Source organism: Rhinolophus hipposideros (genome assembly GCF_964194185.1).
Source record: "Rhinolophus hipposideros genome assembly, chromosome: 6".
In the NCBI taxonomy this organism is placed as follows: Eukaryota; Metazoa; Chordata; class Mammalia; order Chiroptera; family Rhinolophidae; genus Rhinolophus; species Rhinolophus hipposideros.
In genome coordinates, this window is record NC_138052.1 from 29,059,809 (window position 1) to 29,082,734 (window position 22,926).

At 31.3% G+C, this 22,926-nt stretch overlaps 1 protein-coding gene across 14 annotated transcripts in view; it reads right to left on the reverse strand.

Moving 5' to 3' along the window:
• ORC4 (origin recognition complex subunit 4) overlaps positions 1-22,926 on the reverse strand; it is an 81,996-nt gene that overhangs the window by 15,263 nt on the left and 43,807 nt on the right. For 6 of the 14 annotated variants that reach the window (XM_081051272.1, XM_081051276.1, XM_081051266.1 and 3 more), the window contains 8 exons: positions 20,625-20,698; positions 18,658-18,734; positions 17,988-18,078; positions 9,494-9,569; positions 8,981-9,066; positions 6,581-6,629; positions 4,609-4,760; positions 1,701-1,874 (listed from right to left, as the gene is read on the reverse strand). In XM_081051272.1, the coding sequence (XP_080907398.1) occupies positions 1,701-1,874; positions 4,609-4,760; positions 6,581-6,629; positions 8,981-9,066; positions 9,494-9,569; positions 17,988-18,078; positions 18,658-18,734; positions 20,625-20,681 (762 nt within the window). In that variant the 5' untranslated portion in view covers positions 20,682-20,698. Of the gene's footprint in view, positions 1-1,700; positions 1,875-4,608; positions 4,761-6,580; positions 6,630-8,980; positions 9,067-9,493; positions 9,570-10,299; positions 10,372-17,987; positions 18,079-18,657; positions 18,735-20,624; positions 20,699-22,061; positions 22,130-22,926 lie in introns of those variants that run through there. The other 8 variants (XM_081051275.1, XM_081051279.1, XM_081051274.1 and 5 more) reach the window with 4 other exon arrangements.

Consider the following 22,926-nt stretch of genomic DNA (forward strand, 5'->3'; position numbering starts at 1 on the left):
AATATGGAATTATCAATCAGAACAAAGTAAAAAAGGTAAAACAATATATAAAATTGGAACCCTTTATGTAAAAACACGTTTAATATGTACATAAGGTCTGAAATGCTATAAACCAAATTAAATACTTTGAAGTAAAACAATGAAAGATGGGTTTGTATATAAGGGACACTTCTACCTTTTACCATGTATTCTTATGCACTGATTATGTTTTGTTCAATGAACTTTTAATTAAAAAAAAGGCACGTGTCAGTATTAATGCCTACATAAGCAGAGTGTATTTTATTATCAAAACAAGACTAAAGTTTCAATTCTGCAAGATGAGTAGGTTCCGGAGCTGCCATGTACAGCATTGTGACTATGGGTAATAACATTGTATTGTACACTTGAAACTTGTTTGGACGACAGATCTTAACCGTTCTCACCACATTAAAAAAAAAGACATGATACCTATGTGAGGTGATATGTTAAATAGCTTGATTGTGGTATTTCACAATGTGTATGTACATCAAAACATCAAGACGACACCATAAATACATACAATTTTAATCTGTCAATTATACCTCAACAAAGATGGGAAAAAACAAGAATCATTTAAGAGTAAGATACTTTAATGCAAAATTCTTACTTTTAATTTGGTATTGACAATTAAGAATAAAATCAATATTGCTTTAACGTGAGCCAGTAAATACAGGCTGTGTCACTCTAATTATCCATACATCTAATCATTCTTACTCATTATTATTTAATATTAGAGACCAGTTTCTCCCATCTTTCAAAACCAAGGACTTAATATTATTTTCCATTTTCACAGGATCCATATTTTTCAAAGATTCTATTTATGGGGACTTATTTTGCAACATTGTTTTTCAGTTAGGTTCTCTCTCTCTCTCTCTCTCTCTCTCTCTCTCTCTCTCTCTCTCTCTCTCTCTCTCTCTCTCTCCCTCCCTCCCTTTCTCCCTCCCTCCCTCCCTTTCTCCTTCCCTCTCTCTCCCCCTCCCTCTCCCTGTCTCCCTCCCTCCCTCCTTTTTCTTTCTTCCTTCTCCCTGCCAAATGAAACTTGTTAGCATAAGATAAATTGACGCTAGTATGTTATATAACAATGGCCCATACAAGTTAGGCTGTTCAACTTAAGTGTAGGTAAATGTATAGAGACCACAAGGTTAAGTAAATCTTTAAAACAACATATGAAGGTGTTTTAAAACAACATGGGGTTTGCTAATGTAGTTAATATAACCAGAAGCACCACAGCCTGGATTGCCTCTGAATAGACCCAATGAAATAAAGCTCAAGTTGTATATGAGCACTAGAGAAAAAAAAAAAATCACATTGGATACATAGGTATGAATCACTAAAAGTAATACATTGTAAGCTTGTAAAATAAAGAAAATACTTTTTTTATAATTGAAACGCACTAACAAAATCACCTGAAACATAAATCAGATATAAATACAACAAAAATCTTGTAAAGTTCTTTAGAGAAAAAAATTTATGAGCTACATTTCAACTGTCTTTTAAAAGAAAATACACACACAAAAAAGTGTATAATTTGTATTAATGCAGTTTTCATGCCAGAGTACCATTAATTAGAAACTTTGTGCTAATATATAAATTTTAAAAATTTGTAAGCTTTAATTACTTTCAAATAGTATATAGCAAGACACAAAAATTACTTTAACATCATTGCTTTTGTTCAAAGTTACCTGAACATTCTCATTCCACTTCTCAGCGAAAAGGTTGTCTGGAAATTCTGCAGGTAGAGATAATTGTTCTTTAAATATTTTAAGATACTGTGGAAAACCAAATGAATTCATTAAGTGTATCTGCCGGTGAGAAAATCGTGACTTCACTCTTTTTTCCAAGAGTTCCAAAATATCCTTAAGAAACAAACAGAAATTCCTGTAAGGCATTTGTTAAAGAAAACAACAATCTTAGAGGTTTAAGTATTTGAACTATCACCTATAATCAGCAATGCTTATCCTGTAATACACAATAAAGCATTACAGAGAATTTATGCAAACCTTTAAAAACTCAAATTATTTCCTTGATCTCCTTCCTCACGGTTACATGGCAGTAGAAGAGAGCATGGCTTGGAAATAAACTAAGCCTCTAAAAAATTTTGTTATGCATGCTACTTTAAATAATCCCCTTTAAGCATTTGTAGGCCGGGTGATATCATGCCTTTTGCCTACTATGATATTCTCAGCTAATCTTTAACATTCAAACATTTACAATGATTGCTAAAAAAAAGTATAACTATTATGGAATAGTTTTATGCTGTAGTAACATTAAGAGTTTTAATAAGGAATTTTGTACATTCTATAAAGAATTCATATAAAAAATTAAGATAATAAAATGTATTAAGACTTATATTCATGAAAATTTAAACATCTTCATTGTTTTATGTAACAGACTCAAGAAGTGGCATGTGTAATCGAGAAAAGTTCAGTTCGCTAACCTACCTACATGCTAGACTGGAGAAACCAACTGTAGAAGAGGAAACTGGCAGGAACACAGCATGACAATGGTAAGCTATTCTGTTTTTTGGCTTTTTTAATGGTAATATTTTAGAAACTACATGTATTTGTGCTATTTTCCCTTAAGAAGTTAGAAATCAAGTTTAATGTCAGTTTTCTATAATAAAACAGTTAAAAGCAAAAAACTAGTGAGGCCCAGGAATATGGATTTTTAAATCTACCCATATATTTTCATATAACAGCTAGGTTAAGAAACCAATTATACAGAGGAAAGAATTCAAGTGATCAAAATGGGGCCATGGTTAGTTTGGGAAGGAAGATAGGAAAGATTCATAGCTTAGGGCTAGAGGGGAAGAAGTTGAATGAAAAATGTGAAATGTTTTTATAGCTTAAGGAAAAATACAGTGCCAGTATAAGAGAATTAAGAGAGGAAGTTATGTTCAGAGACAGGAAGACTATTCATTTATTTTCTATTAAGGAGCAGTTCTAGATCATTCCTGTAGGTAAGTGTCTGAAAAGAGAGTACAAACACTCTATGCAAGCAACAATTACGACCCTAAACTTGGAAATGGAAAGAAAGAGATGAAAGTAAATGACAGTTAGTGGTGTAAGTAATGACAAAAGTTGGCAATGTGCGGATAAAGAGAATATAAAAACAGGAATTCTACAGGGGAGAGGCTGTTTGCTGGCAAAGCCACTACTCGATCTGTCCTTTTGCCTTTTCCCTATAAACACGGACACATCTAGACCTGAAGAACTGCGTAGTTGGAGAATTATACGTAACAGGATAAAAAAGAGCCACTGATAACCACTGATAACACTGCTAAGGAGCTACTGGCCCTTTATGTGGTCTTTCACTGGGTCAGTAACAATTTTGCCACTGCCACTTCTACCCAAAGGAAGGTGGTTTTTTTCTGGAAAGAAGAAAGGTGGCTACTCAAGGAGGAATAGACGTGAAAAAACAGCCAGATGTTCTATGAGGGAGGCTTATTCTGAAGGCATACATTGTAAGCTGTGGAGTACTGAAAAAGGACAGAGAAACACTCTCCATAGAAAAAAAGTACTAATAGAATTACTGAAAAAATGACTATAAAGAGTTTCAATTTTCTGAAAAAAGAGAAAGCTGTAGGAAAGGAGAATAAGTAAATGGGCCTTATTTCCAGAGATATGTACATATGTAGTTGAAATAGTATCATTTTGAGTTGATTCCAAGCATTTTCAAAATACGGAATCTTAAATGTAAAGTAGAAACTATGAATATTAGTGATTTTTATAAAATGGTTAACATTATTTACTGTATTTTGCCAGGTATAATGTGCTCGCATGTCTAATGTGCACCCACATTTTCAGCCCAAACTTTCAGGGGGAAAAATCTTTTGTTTTACTTTTTTAATTCAAATTTTTTATTTGTTTACACTTAGATACTTGTTTTTTGTATTAAAAGGAATTTTAGTATTTATTTTTTTAATATACTATGGTATGAGAAATTTTATTAACAAATAATTACAAAACACAAGAACAGATACAAGGTACAAGACATTTTACGCACAGGTAACAAATTTATGATATTAACACATCACAGAAGGCCAAGAACTCTTCCTCGTTGCAAGATTGTTGTAATTTCAACAAAACTAATTATCGTATTTAGGGTAATAATTTGCGTATTGGTATTGTTCTTTATTTCTAGAGTTATACTTTTAACTCATAAACATAAATAAAAGAGTTAAAAACACTTATATAGATATGGAATTAGTATCACCCATGTATAATGCGCATCCTTAGTTTTCCCTCACAACTTTGGGCAAAAAAAGTGCGCATTACACCCAGTAAAATACGGTAACTTTATCTTTACTTGCTAATGAAGAAATTATTGATTAGCATTGACTTCATTTTTTATTCAGTGATTCCACTGGAGCGACGGAGGTATTAGTTTATAAGCCTTTGTAATACCTGTTTTCTTATTTTCTTCAATCTGAGTTGAAAAGTGGGATAAATGCATCAGGCATCGGTGAAACACATTTGAAAAAATGCCTAATACAATGACCTCCCTGTTAGTGACTATGTCGGTAATTAGGCTTTAATTTTCTAAATTATTACGCATATAATTAATTTTTTAATAGAAAGAAAGACTTACCAATCTACACGTAAGACCAATAACAGCTATTGGAGTCTGTGCAGACTGAGAAATGTCAAAAAGATTATAGAGGAGTGTTTGGTTTTTATGATGAGCAAAAAGATCAAATTCATCTAATATGAAGATCACTGGGCAACTACTAGTCCTGTCACCTAAGATAAAATAAGAATTTTATATTAACAATTAATTATATCAACCTTTCTTAAATTTCCAAACCATTTATTACATCTCAGTTTTTAAAACTTAATTCAACAAACATGTATTGGTAACCTTACTTTGGGTAGGGCATTTACCAATGCATGTAAATTGACAAACAACAACAGCAACAAAATTATTCACTGGACAAGATAACTTCAAGTATTTCAGTCTAATTACAAGACTCTAGTAGTTTACTAAGGAAAAATTAAGAGACTATTATTTTTCAAATTATGTAAACATAGTTCTATTACCAGAAAATTGATAGAGATAATTTTAACACCTACACAGAGCAAAACACATTGGGATTGAATATAAAGAGAGTCACTAATTTATGCTCAAAACTTTTGCTTCAGAAGAGTCTTGTTTAGTTAGTAGAAATACGAAGTATATCTTTCCACAGAAGTAATTTTTATAAACAATGGTTAACTATGAAGTTCAACCAAAACAACTTTAACTCCTTCTAATCTCAATTTTAGTATTTCAAAAATAGGGAAAAGTTCAACATGACTGTGGATTCATTTTTCTTAGCAAAAAAATCACTATTACTTTAGCCAAAAAAGAAAATCACTATTACCTAAAGGCTTAAGGTTTTATATTTGCATAAACAAGTGAAAAGAAAATCTAACAAAGGTACACTTATTACAACAGATAATAAGGCATATACGCCAACATAAATGGCATAAAACTATAGGGACTACCCAAAAGTCTAGAAATAGACTTACATATTTAGATATTTAGTATTGGTAAAATGTAACAGTACATATCAATGAGGAAAAGTGGTTTATTCAAGGTTAGAGTTCCACTTCATACCTTACTAAAATAAATTTCAGACAAATTAAAAATTAGAAGTATATGTATTAGAGGAAAACATAAGCGAATTATCTTCAAAATCTGGAGAGAAAAAATTTTGACTACGTAAAAAATTTAAAACTTCTGTTCAGCATAAAATCCAAAGCAAATTTAAGAAAAAAGAAGGATAAGTACAAGAAATGCGATAAAAAAATACAAGATAAACATCAATAAAAGGCAAAAAAAAAAAAAAGGAAATACATAAACCAGAAAATATCAATGGCCAATAAAAATAGGAAATGATGAGCATCATTAGCAAAATTATGCAAATCAAACTAAGAGATGTAATTTTTTCTATTATAAAAATAAATGTTTTGAAATTGTGAAGAAAACATTCTTAAACATGTTTAGAAAAGGGACCCTCTAGCGTCATTCGGTAATATTTATTCTTTTAAATGTGGTACCTTTTAATCCAGAACGCTACTCATTAAAATTTACCCCAGGAAATATCTAGATGATTATGTAAGCATTTCTTCCTAATCATACAAAATCAGAAATAAAAGCCTGTGACTGGTGATTAATAAAATATAACTTACATTTTAAACTATTATAAATCTGTATTTATAAAACAAAATATATGAGAACCATAAAAATGATAATGCAACTCTATTTACTGATGGGAAGATGCTCACAACATGCTGTTCAGAAGTGAAAAGATGTAGATTATACAATATGGAAATGATTTTATTATAAAAATTTATTTAAAGCATTGATACACTGCAGGTGAATACAGATATGAAACCATAGTTGTGATAATCACTGTTATAGTGGTGGGGTTAGTGATCATGATTTTATTTTTTATATTTCTTTATCAGTTTTTTTTTTTTTTTTGTAACAGCATGTATTTATTACCTTAATAATTAGGGGAAAAATAAAGCTAAACAAGTATCTTTGATACTGTTAAATATTTACCATTACTATTTACCATTTTTTAAAGCTTCCAGAATAAATGAAAGGTTTTCAGCAAAGCTTCCCTGTATAAAAAAAAAAAGATACCACCATCAGAAGTGAAATAAAGAATAAAAGGACTATCTGACTCTTAGACATTACATAGACACACTGTATCTTTTTTTTCCTGGTAAATTAATTACTGGCCAGATTCTCAGCTGAGCATCTCTATGCTTACAATCTAAAATTTAAATATAAAAGCATAGCACTAAAAATGGCCTTACTATGTCACGTTCGTAATTTTGTATTTTCTGGATAAAATATATCAAAATATTAACTTTATATGTAGCTCTTAAGAGTTGCTATATTATTGTCAGAGAACTAGAAATCCATTGCACTTCGTATCTTTAAACACATGAAGCTCTTGCAAGTCCCAGATTAATTTATCCCACTGAAAAAATGACCACGAATTTAAATGAAATGCAAAAGTAAAAGGGAGAAGAAATATGCCTCAAATACTAGATACTATAATAATGTGTCTCTATTCAAGAGCATGTTACGGATTTTGTATCTATCATATCAAATTTGGCTATGTTTATTTGGAACACAGCCAAACATTTTCGGATACAACTTAAATATTCTAGATGGAAATTAACAGAGTAGCACAGCAGATGCATTATCCAGATGTACCAGCTTGTGGATAAAGGCCCCATTAAAATATTTTTTCATTAGCCATTCATTTTTACTTCAGATTTTTTTTTAATTTAAAGAAATAGCCAACTTTAAATCTGAGGAGGTGAAAAGAAGAAACCTATTTGTTTCCCAGTAGAGAGAACTGATATAAGATAGCATAAAATTTAAGAGCTTCCACATATTTTGTGATGAATGCATGTTGCCAAGTCAATACTATTTCCAAGGTAGGTAGGGCTAGAGATATTTACCATAACATTAACAAAGGCTCAGGAACAATCTATTGGGAATTCACAGGTCAAAGTTATTCAAAGGCAGCTTATCTTTTGGGTGGTTTTTAAAAGACTGTTGTACCTGACATTAAATATATACTTATATAAATAGTTATGCACATATTCTAAGTATGTACTTACACAATATGCCGTAAAACAGAAAGGCTCTGTGTTAAGTGACTTAGGTTCTTAATGTCCAGCCTTTGTCATTTTACGACTTCAGATAAGCTATTTATGCTCTCTGAGCCTCAGATGCCTAATCTATATAATATAGAAGTTAAACTAATAATCTCTATATCTGACAATTATGGTAACAATAATGATGATAGATTACACTGATTACATCAATTGGAAACCAAAAGCCAAACTAAGCCTATATAATACCATGTAGGCAACTACAACATTAAATTCTAACAGAAGTTAGAATACTAGATTTACAGAAGGGGCATTTTTAACGTGCACTCCACAGACCTGCAGACAGTGAAATAACTCCTGTCTGGCTCAACTTTTTATAGATAATTATTGAAAAATAAAATTCCTAAATGCTAGGAGGCTTACACAACTATGGCGGTGTCACTGCAGTAGAGAGCACACAGTTTACAGATCACAGTGACAGCAGTGACCAGAAAATGAACTTGGAAGGTATATAACCCACTTCACTGCACAAGCAGTATGAGGGTGAGTCACTTCATCATGAAAATTAAGGCAGCTGAAAATTAAGTTAATCATTCTTCCCTTGAGCCCTAAAAATCAAGTGATAGGTAAAAAGTTTCTAAAAAGTTCCAAAACATTTCTAATGAGTTTCTTTCAAGTTACAATACTGAGGTATGGGTAAGTTTCTGAAAACATTTTAATAGTAAGAGATAACTGACATCTATATTGTATATTACCAGTGAGTATTTTTTCTCAAAACATAAATGTTTAATGCTTCCTTTTGGAGAATAACTCTATGAAGTGAGTATAATAAGATAATGCCCACTTAACAGATGAGGAATCTGAGGTATTCATCCATCATGGTCACCAGGTAATCAATGGTTGTAGGGCAAGACAAAAACCCACCCTTTGTAGCTGCAAACTCTGCACACCTTCCACTATTCTCACGGTACCCAAGTCTCAGGAGACTAGAAACAGACCCCTAGAGCACAGTATTTTAAAAAACATATTAACCTGTCTCCAGGGACAGAGAATCAGAATATTTACCCTACAAATAAAAAAGTAAACTCAGATAATTATCTACATAAACCTGGACTTTTAAAGTTATTATATACTTAGTATAATCTGCTTCAAAAAAAATCTAAACCAAAGATTTGATGAATAAATGCATCCTAGCACATTATATATTTTTATGACAAGAACCTTGCATATTTCAGTTTAGAATTTCTGAACCCTCCCTAGTTTTCCAAAAATATAAAGCTATGCTATACAGACTTTACTTTGAATAGCCTATTTAATAAAAGAAAGAAAATGATACTTGCAAAAACTTTATCTCCAACTACATTTTCCAGATTTAACTGCCTTGTGATTTCCTTTAGGGCAATTTTATCATTGATCTGCAGCAGTCCTGAAATAAAGTCCATTTAAAAGTATTTAACTAAAATGAAATATATATTTGACACAGTACAGATTATTTTCCAGTCAAGAAAATTTTCTAATGCTTTTTAAATTTAAGTCAAAGCCTGTTAATTTATATTATTTCCTTTTTAAAACTCAGCAATGAAGACTGGTAGATTCAAAGAACAATCTCCTTTGGGGTTAGTGTCATTTTAAAAAAAGAATAGACAAAAACCAAAAAGTTCTTAAGTGCCTCCTTTATTTTTTTATTTTCTAAAAATATTGTGTATGGTGTGCTAAAGTAAAAGTTGTTACACATGGATCTAGTTTTTAAAATATTAATCCAGACTTAAAACACACAAGTGAACTTAGTTGCATAATATAAAAAGCTCAAATGTTTTATATCATTTCCAATGGCAAAATGATGATAGACTTACCATTTAGGTGCACTTGTAATACATTTTCACTCACTTCTTCTACTTCCATTAGTTCTTTCAAAGCATGGTTTACTATCTAAATAATATTGAAAGGTGTATAAAATATTTAATAATAGGTAAAAGATAATAAGCCCATATTTTTTAAACTATGAATAATGAGAAAACAATATAAACAGGTTGCCATTTTAAATTAACAAATAAAACTGCAGTCTCTCTACAAAGAAAAGGTTCAACTAGAACATCTAGTGTCTCCCTCTTCTTAAGATGCCACAGCCAGGATTGATGCCACTCTCTCTCAATCATCTACCTAAACTTCTAATGAATGTTTAGAAACACCCCGCAAGTGTTCAAAATTTCTCTAAAAACTATAGCCACTTAGAAACTTCATGTCTCAGTCAGTTCATTATAAGTCTCTAACATTCACTCTACTAAGTATCATTGAAATCTGTTAAAAGCTATTGAAAATATGTATCAGAAAAATGCTAATGATTGCAAAACATCTATCCCCAATATATCAATTTCTATGAAATACATGAAATGAAAATCAAAAAAGTACGAAATACCATGAGATTAACTTGAAAAAGACATGTTCCCTCTCAGTTCTTAGGTATAAAGAGAAAGTTCTTATTACAGAAACTTAGAGCTTACAATGAAAAAATTATTACTAATAATAATATACTTAAAATAATCATTACTATTAAAAATATTCTTAGAAAGTGTTGTACCACCTTAAAGTGTTCAATTATAAAGGTTCACATTTTTATACTTTTTAAAATAATTTTTATATAACAGGTTTCTATACTTACATTCTTTATATTTTTTGATTTGTGACATCTCATCACTCATTGCAGCATCATATACATCTCTTCATAGTCATACTACATACATTTTTAAATGTGTAAATGAATAGAATTAAGAAAAGAAAAAAGCTTTTTAAAAGAAAGAGTAATGACGAAGCTCTATTCCTTCTAATATTAAAATACAAGGCGATTATTACAAAATAAATGGTCCAGGAAAACAGGATGTACATACCAAAAAAAAAAGAGGAAAGGTTAGTAAAGATGACATCAAAATTAAGTAAGAATAAAAGAATTATTCAACAAAGGATTTGGGACAACTGGTAACCTATTTTGAAAACCAAAATACTATTTGTATTTGCAGCATTCCACCTTTGTCATTGTAACATCTTTGTGCAATAGGAAGAAGCAAATATCCTCATTTTAAACTATTAGTTTTCATAATAGGATATCCAACATACTGGCTATTCCTGGTTGATTTGTACAGTTTTGATAGCATATGGAATTGTACCTCAGAACCCAGGTAGTCTAGGACCTCTTTAAAGGAGGCAGTTTCAAAATATCAACTGTCATACTATGCATAAAAAGCCCAGCTGAAAAGTGCATTCTTTATATAGAGAACTGTCAAATGAGGTGGTACTTCTCTGCCTTTGGATCAAGTCAGACCCTATTACAAGAGTTCATCCCTGGAAGATACAACTCAGGCTCTCAAAATATGGCCTTTGCCATATTTTCTTAGTAATCTGCTATGTTCTTGCCCCCACCTCTTGATATTTGACTTACATAATAATTACATATCCCTGACTCTGATTTCATGTTTTAAATCATTTTATGTTTGATGAATTGTTAAAATCCATTTCAAATTCTTTGCAGAATGAAATGAGGTTAATAATAGTACCTTCATTTTACATATACATAAGAGAGTTAAAGCAGGTTTACAGCACTCTTTCCAATGAATTTATTTAGGAACCAAGTTATTATGATTTGCCTGGATTAACTCACAGCTTTTTTATGGTGTGCGTGTGTATGGTCTGAAATGATCATTTAACTGTATTTTAGCAAGTATGTCTTCAAATAATTTTAGTTCCAATCTGAATATTGCTAAAATTTACTGTGTAATTATCTAGGTAACCAATCATATAATTTGTCAGTATTTTTCATGGATACAATGTCATCTTTTCAAATATTTTAAACTATGTCACATTACAAAAAACAAAAAAATTAGTTGATTAGTAATGTTACAGCAGCCAGCATAACCAATTTGGCTACTTCATTTCCACATTCTCTTTAGTTAAAAATTAATTTTACAAACATACTAGCACAGTTTACTGAGACCTGCCAGCATCCAGAGATTTTTACGCTTACCAACTATTACTATTCTCATGTATTTTAATAAACACAAGATTTAGCAATATGCAACTAGAAAAAACATCAATTACAAGAAACATTCTTTAATCATTAAGCAAGTTTCTTTGTCTACAGTAATTTCTATATAGAAGAATATTTTCCAGGATTCAATCTGTCATTTGGAACCATATTTATTTTTTTAAAATAAAATGTTTTAAATACAACAAACCACACTATTATCTTTATCAATTAACTGCAGGGTTTGAATTTTATATTTCAGATAGTTGGGCCAAGGACAGCATCTTAAATATACTGTAATCTTATTTTTAAATTAGAATTGACATAATTATATTAATGAGAGTTCTGATCTAAGAAGCACCTATTTTATATCTTAGGTTATTCCACACAAAACAATTACAAAAGTAGTACAGTTAAACAATGCTCCTCAGCTTTTTGACTTCTCAATATTGGAATGCAGCTGGAATAAATTAAACTATATTGAAATGGAATACCAAGTAGGAAAGTAGATAAATGGCTTCAAAGCACCCAACCTCTGGTTTAAGAAGTAACAACATCAAATATATGGTGACGGAAGGAGAACTGACTCTGGGTGGTGAACACACAATGGGATTTATAGATGATGTATTACAGAATTGTACACCTGAAATCTATGTAATTTTACTAACAATTGTCACCACAATAAATTAAAACTAAAAAAAGTAACAACTGGATAAACTGTTGATATGCCAAGAATAATCTACCCATTTTATTAACTGATAAATACTATGCTGTAATACAGGCTGTCTTGTTCTTTAAACCTAATAGAAAAAGTTGACATAGCAATTCACAAAAAGATGATGTACCATGAGAGAAGGGGAACAGTCATGATGAAAACATCACTACTGAAATGTATTATTTTAGAAAATAAACGATTTGAGCTATTTAAGCCAGACTTAGACAAACACAAAACAACAGGCTAAGAAGGTTCATGACAAGAAGCTAGACAAGAAGGAAGGATTGTTAGAAAACTAAAATGCAACATTAGAAGCAGCAAACAAAAGAACTGACAGTGAAGAAAAGCACTGGTGATATGGCAGAACACGGAGGGAGAGGAAGGAAAAGAGGAAAAAAGAGAAAGACAGAGAAATGGCACGTAGAGATGAGAACAAAAGCTTCACAACTGGATACTCTAATCCTAAGTAAGAAAGGACAAGAAGAAATGAAAGAGAAGAAGTACTCAAAGATAAAAGAAAGTGATTCTTTAGTGAAGACCTAAATTCATATTAAGATGTTTGTATAATATCAGTTAATTTTATGATAAATGCTGAGACATGACCTGTGAATAACTAATCCAATGAGACAAGAAAAGGAAATAAAAGGTATAGATACAGATAGGAAAGGAAGACATAAAACTGTTAGTAGATGACATAATTGCCTATGTAGAAAATCCCAAAGATCCAACATTTCCTAGAACAGATAATTATAGCAAGGTTGCAGGATACAAGGTAATACACAAAAGTCATCTGCTTCCCGATGTATCAGCAACAAACACTTGGAATGTGAAATTGAAAACATAATACTATTCAAATTAGCACCAAAAAATTTAAGTACTTAGATGTAAATCTAACAAAATATAAGATGTATGAGGAAAACTGTAAAACTCTGATGTAAAACCTAAATAAATGGAGAGATATTCCATGTTCATGAATGTGAAGATTCAATATAGTTAGGAAACCAATTCGTCCCAAGGTGATCTATAGATGCAACACAAAACCCCACAACTAAACACAAAAATTCCCAGTATTTTGTGGATATTGTTAAACTGATTTTAAAGTTAATCTGGAAAGGGAAAGCATCCAGAATACCCAAAACAGTATTGAAGAAGCAAAAATTTGGAATACTGACAGTACCGAACTTCAAGACTTACTATAAAGCTACAGTAATCACGATAGCGTGATGCTGGAGAAGGAACAAACAGATCAAGCGAACAGAATAGATAGCCCAGAAATAGCCACATACAAATACAGTCAACTGATGTTTGATAAAGAAACCAAGGTAATTCCATGAAGAAAAGACAACAGTCTTTTCAATAAATGGTGTTGAAATTGGATATTCACATGCAAATATAACAAATCTAGACAAAGAGACCTTACACCTTTCGCAAAAATTAATTTAAAATGAATGAATCATAGATATAAATGTAAAACATAAACTATTGTAAAATTTCTAGAAAATACCATAGGAGAAAACATAGAGGACCTGGGTTTTGGTGATGAAGTTTTAGATGCAATAATGAAATCACGATGAATGAAAGGAATAGCTGGTAAGTTGAACTTTTTTTAATTAAAAACTTCTGCTGTGCCAAGGACTTTGTTAATAGAATTAAAAGACAAATACAGACTGGGAGAAAATATTTGCAAAACACATATCTGATATATACAAAATGTACAAAGAACTCTTAAAACATCAGTAAGAAACAATTCAATTTAATAATGGTCATAAAGTACCTCATCATAGGTATAAAGATGAAAAATAAGCATACACGAAATGCTCAATATCTTATACCGTTAAAGAATTGCAAATAAAATAGCAATGAGATACCACTACATATCTACTAGAAAGATTAAAAGATTTAAAAAACTGACGATACCAAATACTGGTAAAGATACATAGCAATAGAAACTCATACACTGCTGGTAAGAAAGCAAAATGGTATAACCACTTTGGAAGACAGTTTGGCAGCTTCTTACAGCGCTAAATGTAGTCTTACCATGATCCAGCAACTGGTGCTCCTACGTATTTACCCAATTAAGTTGAAGACATATGTCCACATAAAGTCCTGCACACAAGTGTTTATAGTAGCTTCATTCATAATTGCAAAAAATTAGAACCAACCAACATGTCCTTCACTAGACGAATGGATACACAGTAGTACATTCACACAATGTAATATTATTCAGCAATTAGAAGAAATGACCTGTCAAGCCATGAAATGGCATGGAAGAACCTGAAATGCATATTGCAAGTGAAAGAAGCCAATGTGAAAAAGTTATATATTGTATGATTCCAACTTTTTGATGCTCTGGAAAAGGCAACTATGGAGAGAGTAAAAGAAAAATCAATGGTGGTTGTGGGTGGGAGGATGAACAGGTAAAGCACGGATTTTTAGAATGGTGAAACTATTTTGCATGACACTAATGGTGGATACATGACATTATTATGTATTCCTTAAAACTGACAGAATTCTACAACACAAAGAGTGAACCTTAATGTAAACTTTGGACTTTAGTTAACAGTAACGTATCAATGTTGGTTCATTAATTGTAACAAATGTACCAGACTAAGGTGTTAATAGATGCTAATAATAGAGGAACCTATATGTGTGGGTGGGGAAGAGGTTAGTATGTGAACTCTGTACTATCTGCTTAATTTTTCTGGTAAAAAAAAATATATATCTATTTTAGCCAATTTACTAATAAAATGGAATATATTTTTAATTTCTATTTACATAAACATTTTTGTAAGAGTTTATTATCTCTATTTCTTTTTTTCTGACCTTTCTCCATGCCTTCAGGGACATACTTCCAAGATGAAGTTCAGAATAAATAAATTTAGTTAGCTATTCAAGTTGTACTTTTAGGCTTGACACTTTGATGTACAAATCACTGAGATTCAACTTCCCTTATGTAATGCCATTTTGTTTCAAGATGCACAGTTTACAATGGAATAAGAGCTCTAACGCACTGATTTCCTAAATGTTATTTTCTTTTGTACTGATATGACAGTATCGCTATGAAGCTTCTTGAAGAATTAAAATATTATCTAGAAATGTTCTTCAAACATTCATATGGTGATGTGTTTTTCAGAGATAATAAAATAATGAAAATGGGAGTGGGGGGAGGAAGAAAATTTTCTTTTACTGAAGATCTAAAAATTCATATTAAGAAGAGTTGCAGAGTATCAGTTTTTATGACCAACACATAGATATAGTCTGAAATTTTTACATTGCTAAAATGAATTTGACAAGAATCCAGACAGTGCCTCCCTGCTGATCCACACGGGGCACATAGCAAAAGAAACAATCAAAGTCTGTCGTGTCAAGACACTGAGATTTGAAGTTGTTATGACTCTGTAATTTAGACTATCCAATTCAGATGGGTATGTACAGCAGTTTATAAAGGCCTGGGAGTTTGCCCACAAAACACAAATTAACTAAAATCTATATAATTCTATATAATTCCAAATGGGAAAAAACTATGATCCAAGAGTTCAATCCCAGCCATGTTTTAAATTATGTGCCAAATAATTTTTAATGTATTTAAAATATTCTTTAGTTTAAAAAACTTACTAATGTTACTAAACTTTCTTTCTCTTTTATATTTCTGTGATCTGGATGGCTTTCGTGATATGTTCTGTTAACCAAATTGTTGGGTTCTTTCCCCCTTGCCTTCATCAACCAACTTTTCTTTAGTTTTTAAAATAGATTGTATGGTCATATAGTTCATGCATCAAAAAGTATAAAAAGATACATAGTGAAAAGATTACCACGCGTTTCCATTTGCCTAGATCCCACCCTCCTCAACAAATAACTCACTATATTATTGTTTAATATTTCAGGGAATTTTTGGTCCATATACAAACCAATAGAAATATGAAAGTTTTTCTCTTCCCTTTTTTTATGGACTATATACAAATATGTTTCCTTATTCTTTTTTACTGCTGCAAAATATATGGATGGCTGTGTACCATGATTTATTAACCAGTACCCTATTGGTGGGCATTTATGTTGTTTCTGATCTTTAACTATTAAAAAACAGTGCTGCAAAGAGTAACTTCTATGTATATCATTTCAAAAGTGTAAATTCCTAGAAATGCTGTTCTGAGTCAAAAGGTATATGCATCTTTTTATGTGGTTAGATTTTTGTCTAATTCTGGTTGTGTCGATTACACTACCAGCAGGAACATGCATGTCTGCTTTCCCATAGGTTCATAAATCTTATGGAATTTTTCTCGACCTAATAGAGAAAATTGCTAAAGTTCTTATTTAATTTACTTAATTATGAGTAAAATTTATAAGCTTAAGGGCTTGCTTTGGCAGCACATACACTAAAATATAAGTTTAACACCGATTCACATTTAATTTTCTATGACTTTTCTGTGCAGTTCTTTGTTCAGTTTTCTATCATTAATAGGATTACTGTTAATAATTTAAAATATTCTAATAGGTCAAAAGCATGTTAGTCACATAGTTCTCTTGTAAAAAAAAAAAACAAAAAACCCAAAAAAGCAGTGAAGTCAAACAAAGGGAAATCTTAATAAAGAACTAAATAAAGAAACAGTAGTTGTATGGAAGGATTAAGCATAAGGACAGAACCAAATTAAAGAGTCAAAACTAAAAAAAAATTATTGTAAATATGATTGTAATATGAAAAATTCTTAAAAATTACAAAAGAAATTATGTAGATCTATATTCCCAATTTATATATTTCAAACAATACTGGAAATGGGTAATAACACTAAAATCCTAAAGTTCTAATTTCCTCATCTTATATAATGTAGAATTAACACACATTGTTTAAGAAATAAAAACAATTTTGTTTTATATAATTTTACTTAATGCATAATTATAATACATAATTTTATTTCTACACAATAAAAATGTATGTTAGTGAGAAATCTAAATTTATTATATGGAATATAACAGAAAACAGGGTTTTACACTGCCCAACTATTTAAAATTAAACAATATTTTCAATGTAACTAACAGACATAATCTGTCTCATATGCTGTATAAAGAATGTGAAAAAATAAAATAGCAAGAGTATCTTTTTGAGGTAACTAAGCAAATATGATGAGAGAAAGTAGAAGAGAATTCTAGAAGATGTGAGCATACATGTGAAAACATTGCTTGAGTTAGGGTAAACAATAAACACTAAAATAATAATAAAAAAAGAATTGTATGATGGGATAGTTACTTAATCTATAAACACACATATAACCTACCTTACTGGGTTAGTATGAAGAATAAATCATAGAACATAGATAAAAGATATATGGTACATGCTCAGTAAGTGCTAGTTTGCTTTTCCCACTGACAATCACCAATTAATTCTTCAAGGACAAGACAATGATGGAACAAACATCAATTAAAACTTTGTTACTATGAGGTAAAAAAGATATGCTCAACTCAAATATACCACTCTAACTTTACAAGGCTTTGCATGTCTTCTATGATTTAAAGAAAAAAAGTAAAATATTAGTAACAAAATAATTAAAAACATTTCACTGTTGTCTATAAGAATCATCACATGCCTATTAAAGCAAAGAAAAACAAGCAATCAACAACTTACCATGCTCTTTCCTGACCCTCGGGGTCCAATAATGAGAACAGAGTTACTTTCTCCATAGATAGTAGTTCTTTTTAGCAGCTCAATTAAGTTTCTGAAATGACATAAATAGGTCAAAATTTTTAAAGCTGGCATAATTTGCTAGGTATTCCTTTTTAAAAGCTAAATTTGAATATGCACAGAAAACACGCATTCCTTTTTACTTTCTCTTTGGGCACCTAACTTAGTGCTCTAAATAGTCCCACACAGAACAAAGAGATGGTTGGCCAATACTGACTCTCTGGAAAACCTAAGAGGAAACCAAGTAAGTTTGAACATCTTGGTCTTTATGATAGTATGGGATAAGAAACAACAGTGACAGACAGCTCTTAGGACCTTTCACTCCACAGCTAGCAGCCAAGTATTAGGTGTAAAAAGCTCAGAATTATCTCCATAATACCAGGTAACAGAAACAACACAAGATTAAAAGTTCAAGGCTTTCTCATTATGGAAATATTTATATCTCTCTTGCCTCATGATATTCAGTGTTTCTATATACAAAGCAAAATTTTTTACCTCTGTAAACATGTTCATTAGCCATATTTAAGATAAAATTTGTGTATGGTAATTTCTCTAAAACCTAAAGTGCCTCTGTAAGTAGGTTTATAACAGACAAGGGAAGGGCTAAACTTACTTATATTGTACTTGTACTCCAAAGAGGTTACTATGTGGACTCTGATGACAAAATCGTTCACGTAAAATTCTCTGTACCTGATAAAAGTAAAGTGAACAAATATAAATGAAAAAGTTATACATGCAATTAAAAAACGGATGAGAATATATACATTTAGAGGAGTAAAAATTAGGTATTGTTGAATCAATTCAACCATCCCTAAATAATGTGTCTTCAAGGGCTCTGGCACCATTTTAATGAGTTGTAAAATTAACAGTTCTTTTTACCTATCTCAAGTCCCAGAGAAAGGATGGGAATTCAGTTGTGAAGGTTTCAACCAGAGACAGAATTACTTACTTCAGCTACATCAGCAATTTGAGGGCTGTTTTAATGCATGTGAATGAGTGAATACCTCCCTTTGTATAACATGTCAACCATGGAACACAGACAGGAGAGAATCTAATAATGTAATCTAATCTAATAATGCTCATTACCACATCTCAATCTCTAGAGACCAACACACATCTAAACTGACTTAGCTCAAACCTTACCAATCTACACCTGCAGGATTCTGAGGGAATGAAAAAGTTTAAAAGTCCATATAGTTATTGAAGACCCATAAGATGCAGAGCACAATACTACTTACAAAAAGAGCATGATCCATGCCTAAAAAAAATTGCAAATATATTGCAAAGAAATGACACATTCAAGAAACAGTCTACAAAAAAGTAGTAACAGCATATAAGGAAATGCTCGATTATATGGAAATCACACTCATCTAGGCTATAAAATAATCATTCAAATAGATTAAGAAAAAAATTCTTGTAAAGAGCTAAATTTTGAGTTCACCTTAAAATGAAGGGCTGAGACTTAGTTGCAAAAAATTATGCCAAACAATCTAGCATATTCTTTAAAATGATGGACCATTAAAGTCCTTTTTTTTCTGTATCTGCTGCTAATACAGAGGTCCTCCAGGGACACAAACCTTGGGAGGTTGGTTCAGATTTGACCCCATCAGCAGAAACAAGAAACCTCCAAGAGTATTTACTTCTCGCAGACTGAGGGTATGGGACTGATCTTTCAGGTATCAAAGAGATAAACATGAGTTCTCTTTACATGCACCAGGGGCTAAGCAAAGCACATTATTCACTGAGGATAAAATAATCCATCCTTACCATTACAGAGGAAGTAGAAAGAATAAGAAGATTGGTGCCAGAAGAGCATTTTAAAGTTAGCATTTTCTAAATATTTTCTTTAATCCATAAAATGGAGAAAATAACATTTTTCTGGCAGGCTTTTCAGATTAAATAAGGCAGCTATCTCTAACATAAGTACAGTAATAGGTAATAGCTGATACCTGTAAGACACTTAAATGAACATATATGGAGACTCAACTAATTATAATGTGTATTCCGCTACCTAGATAAGATCACTAGAACTCAAAAGACAAACCTCAGTCCTTTTTAAAAAAACATTAAAGTTTAATAGAGAGGGAACAACTTTGTATAAAATGTAAGGAAAAGTGAAGTTGTACCGAACAGTCAAGAGATTCAAAAATCCCAAAGTGATCTGAGATGGAGGTTACAAAGGTGTATACATATACAGAAATTAATTAAGCTGTACATGGAAGATTTGTGCACGTTAGAAAAACATGTAAATTATATTTCATTAAAAAATTCTGAAACGAAGTTAAACATTTTCCGTCAAAAAGAAAAAAAGTCTTATAAAGGGATGCCAATAACATTTAGTTTTAATTTTTAAAAAACGTAGATCTAGTCAAGCCATATAAATTGAAATGCCAGGGAAGAAATCTATGAGACTCCTTAAGAAAGAGATATATGAAATTAAGAAGTAGCATAAGACATTCTCTCGAGATTGGAAAGAGTGATTCTTCGTAAGTGTTAAAGGGAGAATTCAAGTTAAAGAGATGACTATTTCTTTGACGACATTTGTAACATACTTTGAGATTAATGAAAATATATACTAACCTGTGAAAGGTACTCTGAATGTATTAAATTGTTACTCTTTGATTTACGACTGCTCATCTCAACAAACTGAAATCCTTAAAAACAAAAATTAGCATGAATATAATAGACCATTGGCTTAAATACATTATTTAAGAATTTACCATTATAGAATCAAAATACACACAAGTTTTAAAACATGAAAAATGTTCAAATTCTCAAACATTAAATTCTTAGCTGAATCTATTGTGGTAATCATTTCACAATATATGTAAATCAAACCATCATGCTATATGCCTTAAACTTATACAGTGATGTATGTCAATTTCCTCAATAAAACTGGGGAAAAGAAAACCTCAAAGGCTTCTTTGACAGGTTTATCTGACACTCCCATACCACACTTTATATGCTCCTTACAGACAACTACTCCTACCTTTCCTTCAATCTACTATTCACCTTCCCTTCTTAGCTTAAAAAAAAAAGAAAAACACAAGAACAAACTATGTACTTCCTTAATGTAAAACGTTTCTCCCCATATCCACCCCCCAGAAACATCCCTTCCCAAAAGCCTTCACTTTCTTGATCTACTCATCAATCATACAGTCATTATAGACGAGGTAAATAAAATGCCACTTCTGTGAACATCCATAACTACCTATATTTCTCTTTATCCATAATCAAATTATATTAAACAAAATTGTCTATTTAATGGCCAGTGTCCCCAAATTCAAGGTTATTTTAAAATTCCCAGTATGTTAGCATAATATCCAAAATAAAGTTGGCAATGGTAACTGAAATGAAAAAACACCTATAAAAATATTAATAAAAACTAACTTTAATAAAATTCTCCTTGAGGGCGACATATTCATAGATAAACACCTTTGGCTAACAGATCTAATTTTCTTAGCCCTGATTTCCTAAAGGAGTACTTTACTAGTCAAGTTATAAATTATAGCTTGAGCAGTGTTTATTTGTATACCAGGAATTGTTACAAGTGGTTTGCATTTACTGATTCATTTAATCCTCAAAATAACCCTATGGAATTAGGATCATTACAATACCCTTATGAGATTAAAAGACATAAAAAGGTTAAGTAACTTGACCAAATTCAAATAGCATTTAAGTTGTAGAACCAATAAAGTTATACTTGGTCATATGTAATATAATTATTATATACGTATATAGTTATAAGTGTATATACTTGGTTATATTTAACTATTATTTCACTGTTTTAAATGGTACAAATTTCGATAGCTTAAAGAAAGCTTAATTTAAGGATAGCTTAAAGGACGATCAGCCATTGTGACAGGATTACATTTTATATCCATATTTATTAATTTTACATACTGACAACTAGATGGCAACCCTTGGAATGTTGTTTTCTTCTCTGGAAATGCTAACAGGACAGTATCTGAGCAAGGCCTTGACAGACAGATAGCAAGCAAATTTGTTTCCCCTTACTTTATAAGCCAGGTAGCCAAGGCCTAAACTCCAAAAGGGCTTCTGGCTCCAGGCTCCCAAATTGGAAACTGAAAAACAGAATACTGAACTTGTATCTCGCCCCTAAGAATCTTCTTTCTTAGGAGAAAAGAAGTCTTCTCAGCTGCCCCTGGATACCTTCTAGGAGCCCTGTCTGTCTATACAAGGCACCTTGCTTGACAATCTTTACATTAATTTTTATTTTATTCTACTTATTTTAATTTTTTTTCCTTAAATGAGAGTTGCGTGCGGGGGAAAAAAGCAGTTTAGCAACATGACATGACATCCTCACTCTCGTTTAAAATACTCTTGACTGAAAAAGGTCTACAAGTTGACATCTGAAATCACAGGTGACCATGAAACAACTGTACACTAAACGATAAGGAGGACTAAATATTTAAAAAGTGGAGGAAAGCTTTTGCAATATGCCTTATTTTTATAGCTTTATTAGCTATTTCACAGTATTACTGGAATTAAAAAATTTTCCTCCACCTCATGGATTAAGAAAACAGTACTCAAAAAAGCTAAGTAAAATGACTGAGGTGGCAGGGTATGTGTCTCATCTACCTCCTTGCAGCCTACGTAATTCAGGCAAGCCATTAAAAGCATGCATTTGTCATCATTTGGGGATTTTTCATGAAAGAAACACACATGCTACTTTAGTGCCTAACCTACATACATTTTGATTGTAAAGTAAGTCTTAGTAAAGGATTAATTTTGCCCCTCCGAGTGACAGTCAAATTTCCACTTTATAACAGAATCATTTAAAGGGTTATTTTAATTTTAGAGATGTAAAGAAACTTCAGACTAAGAGAAAATTTTGGCAAACTACTCATCTGACAAAGGA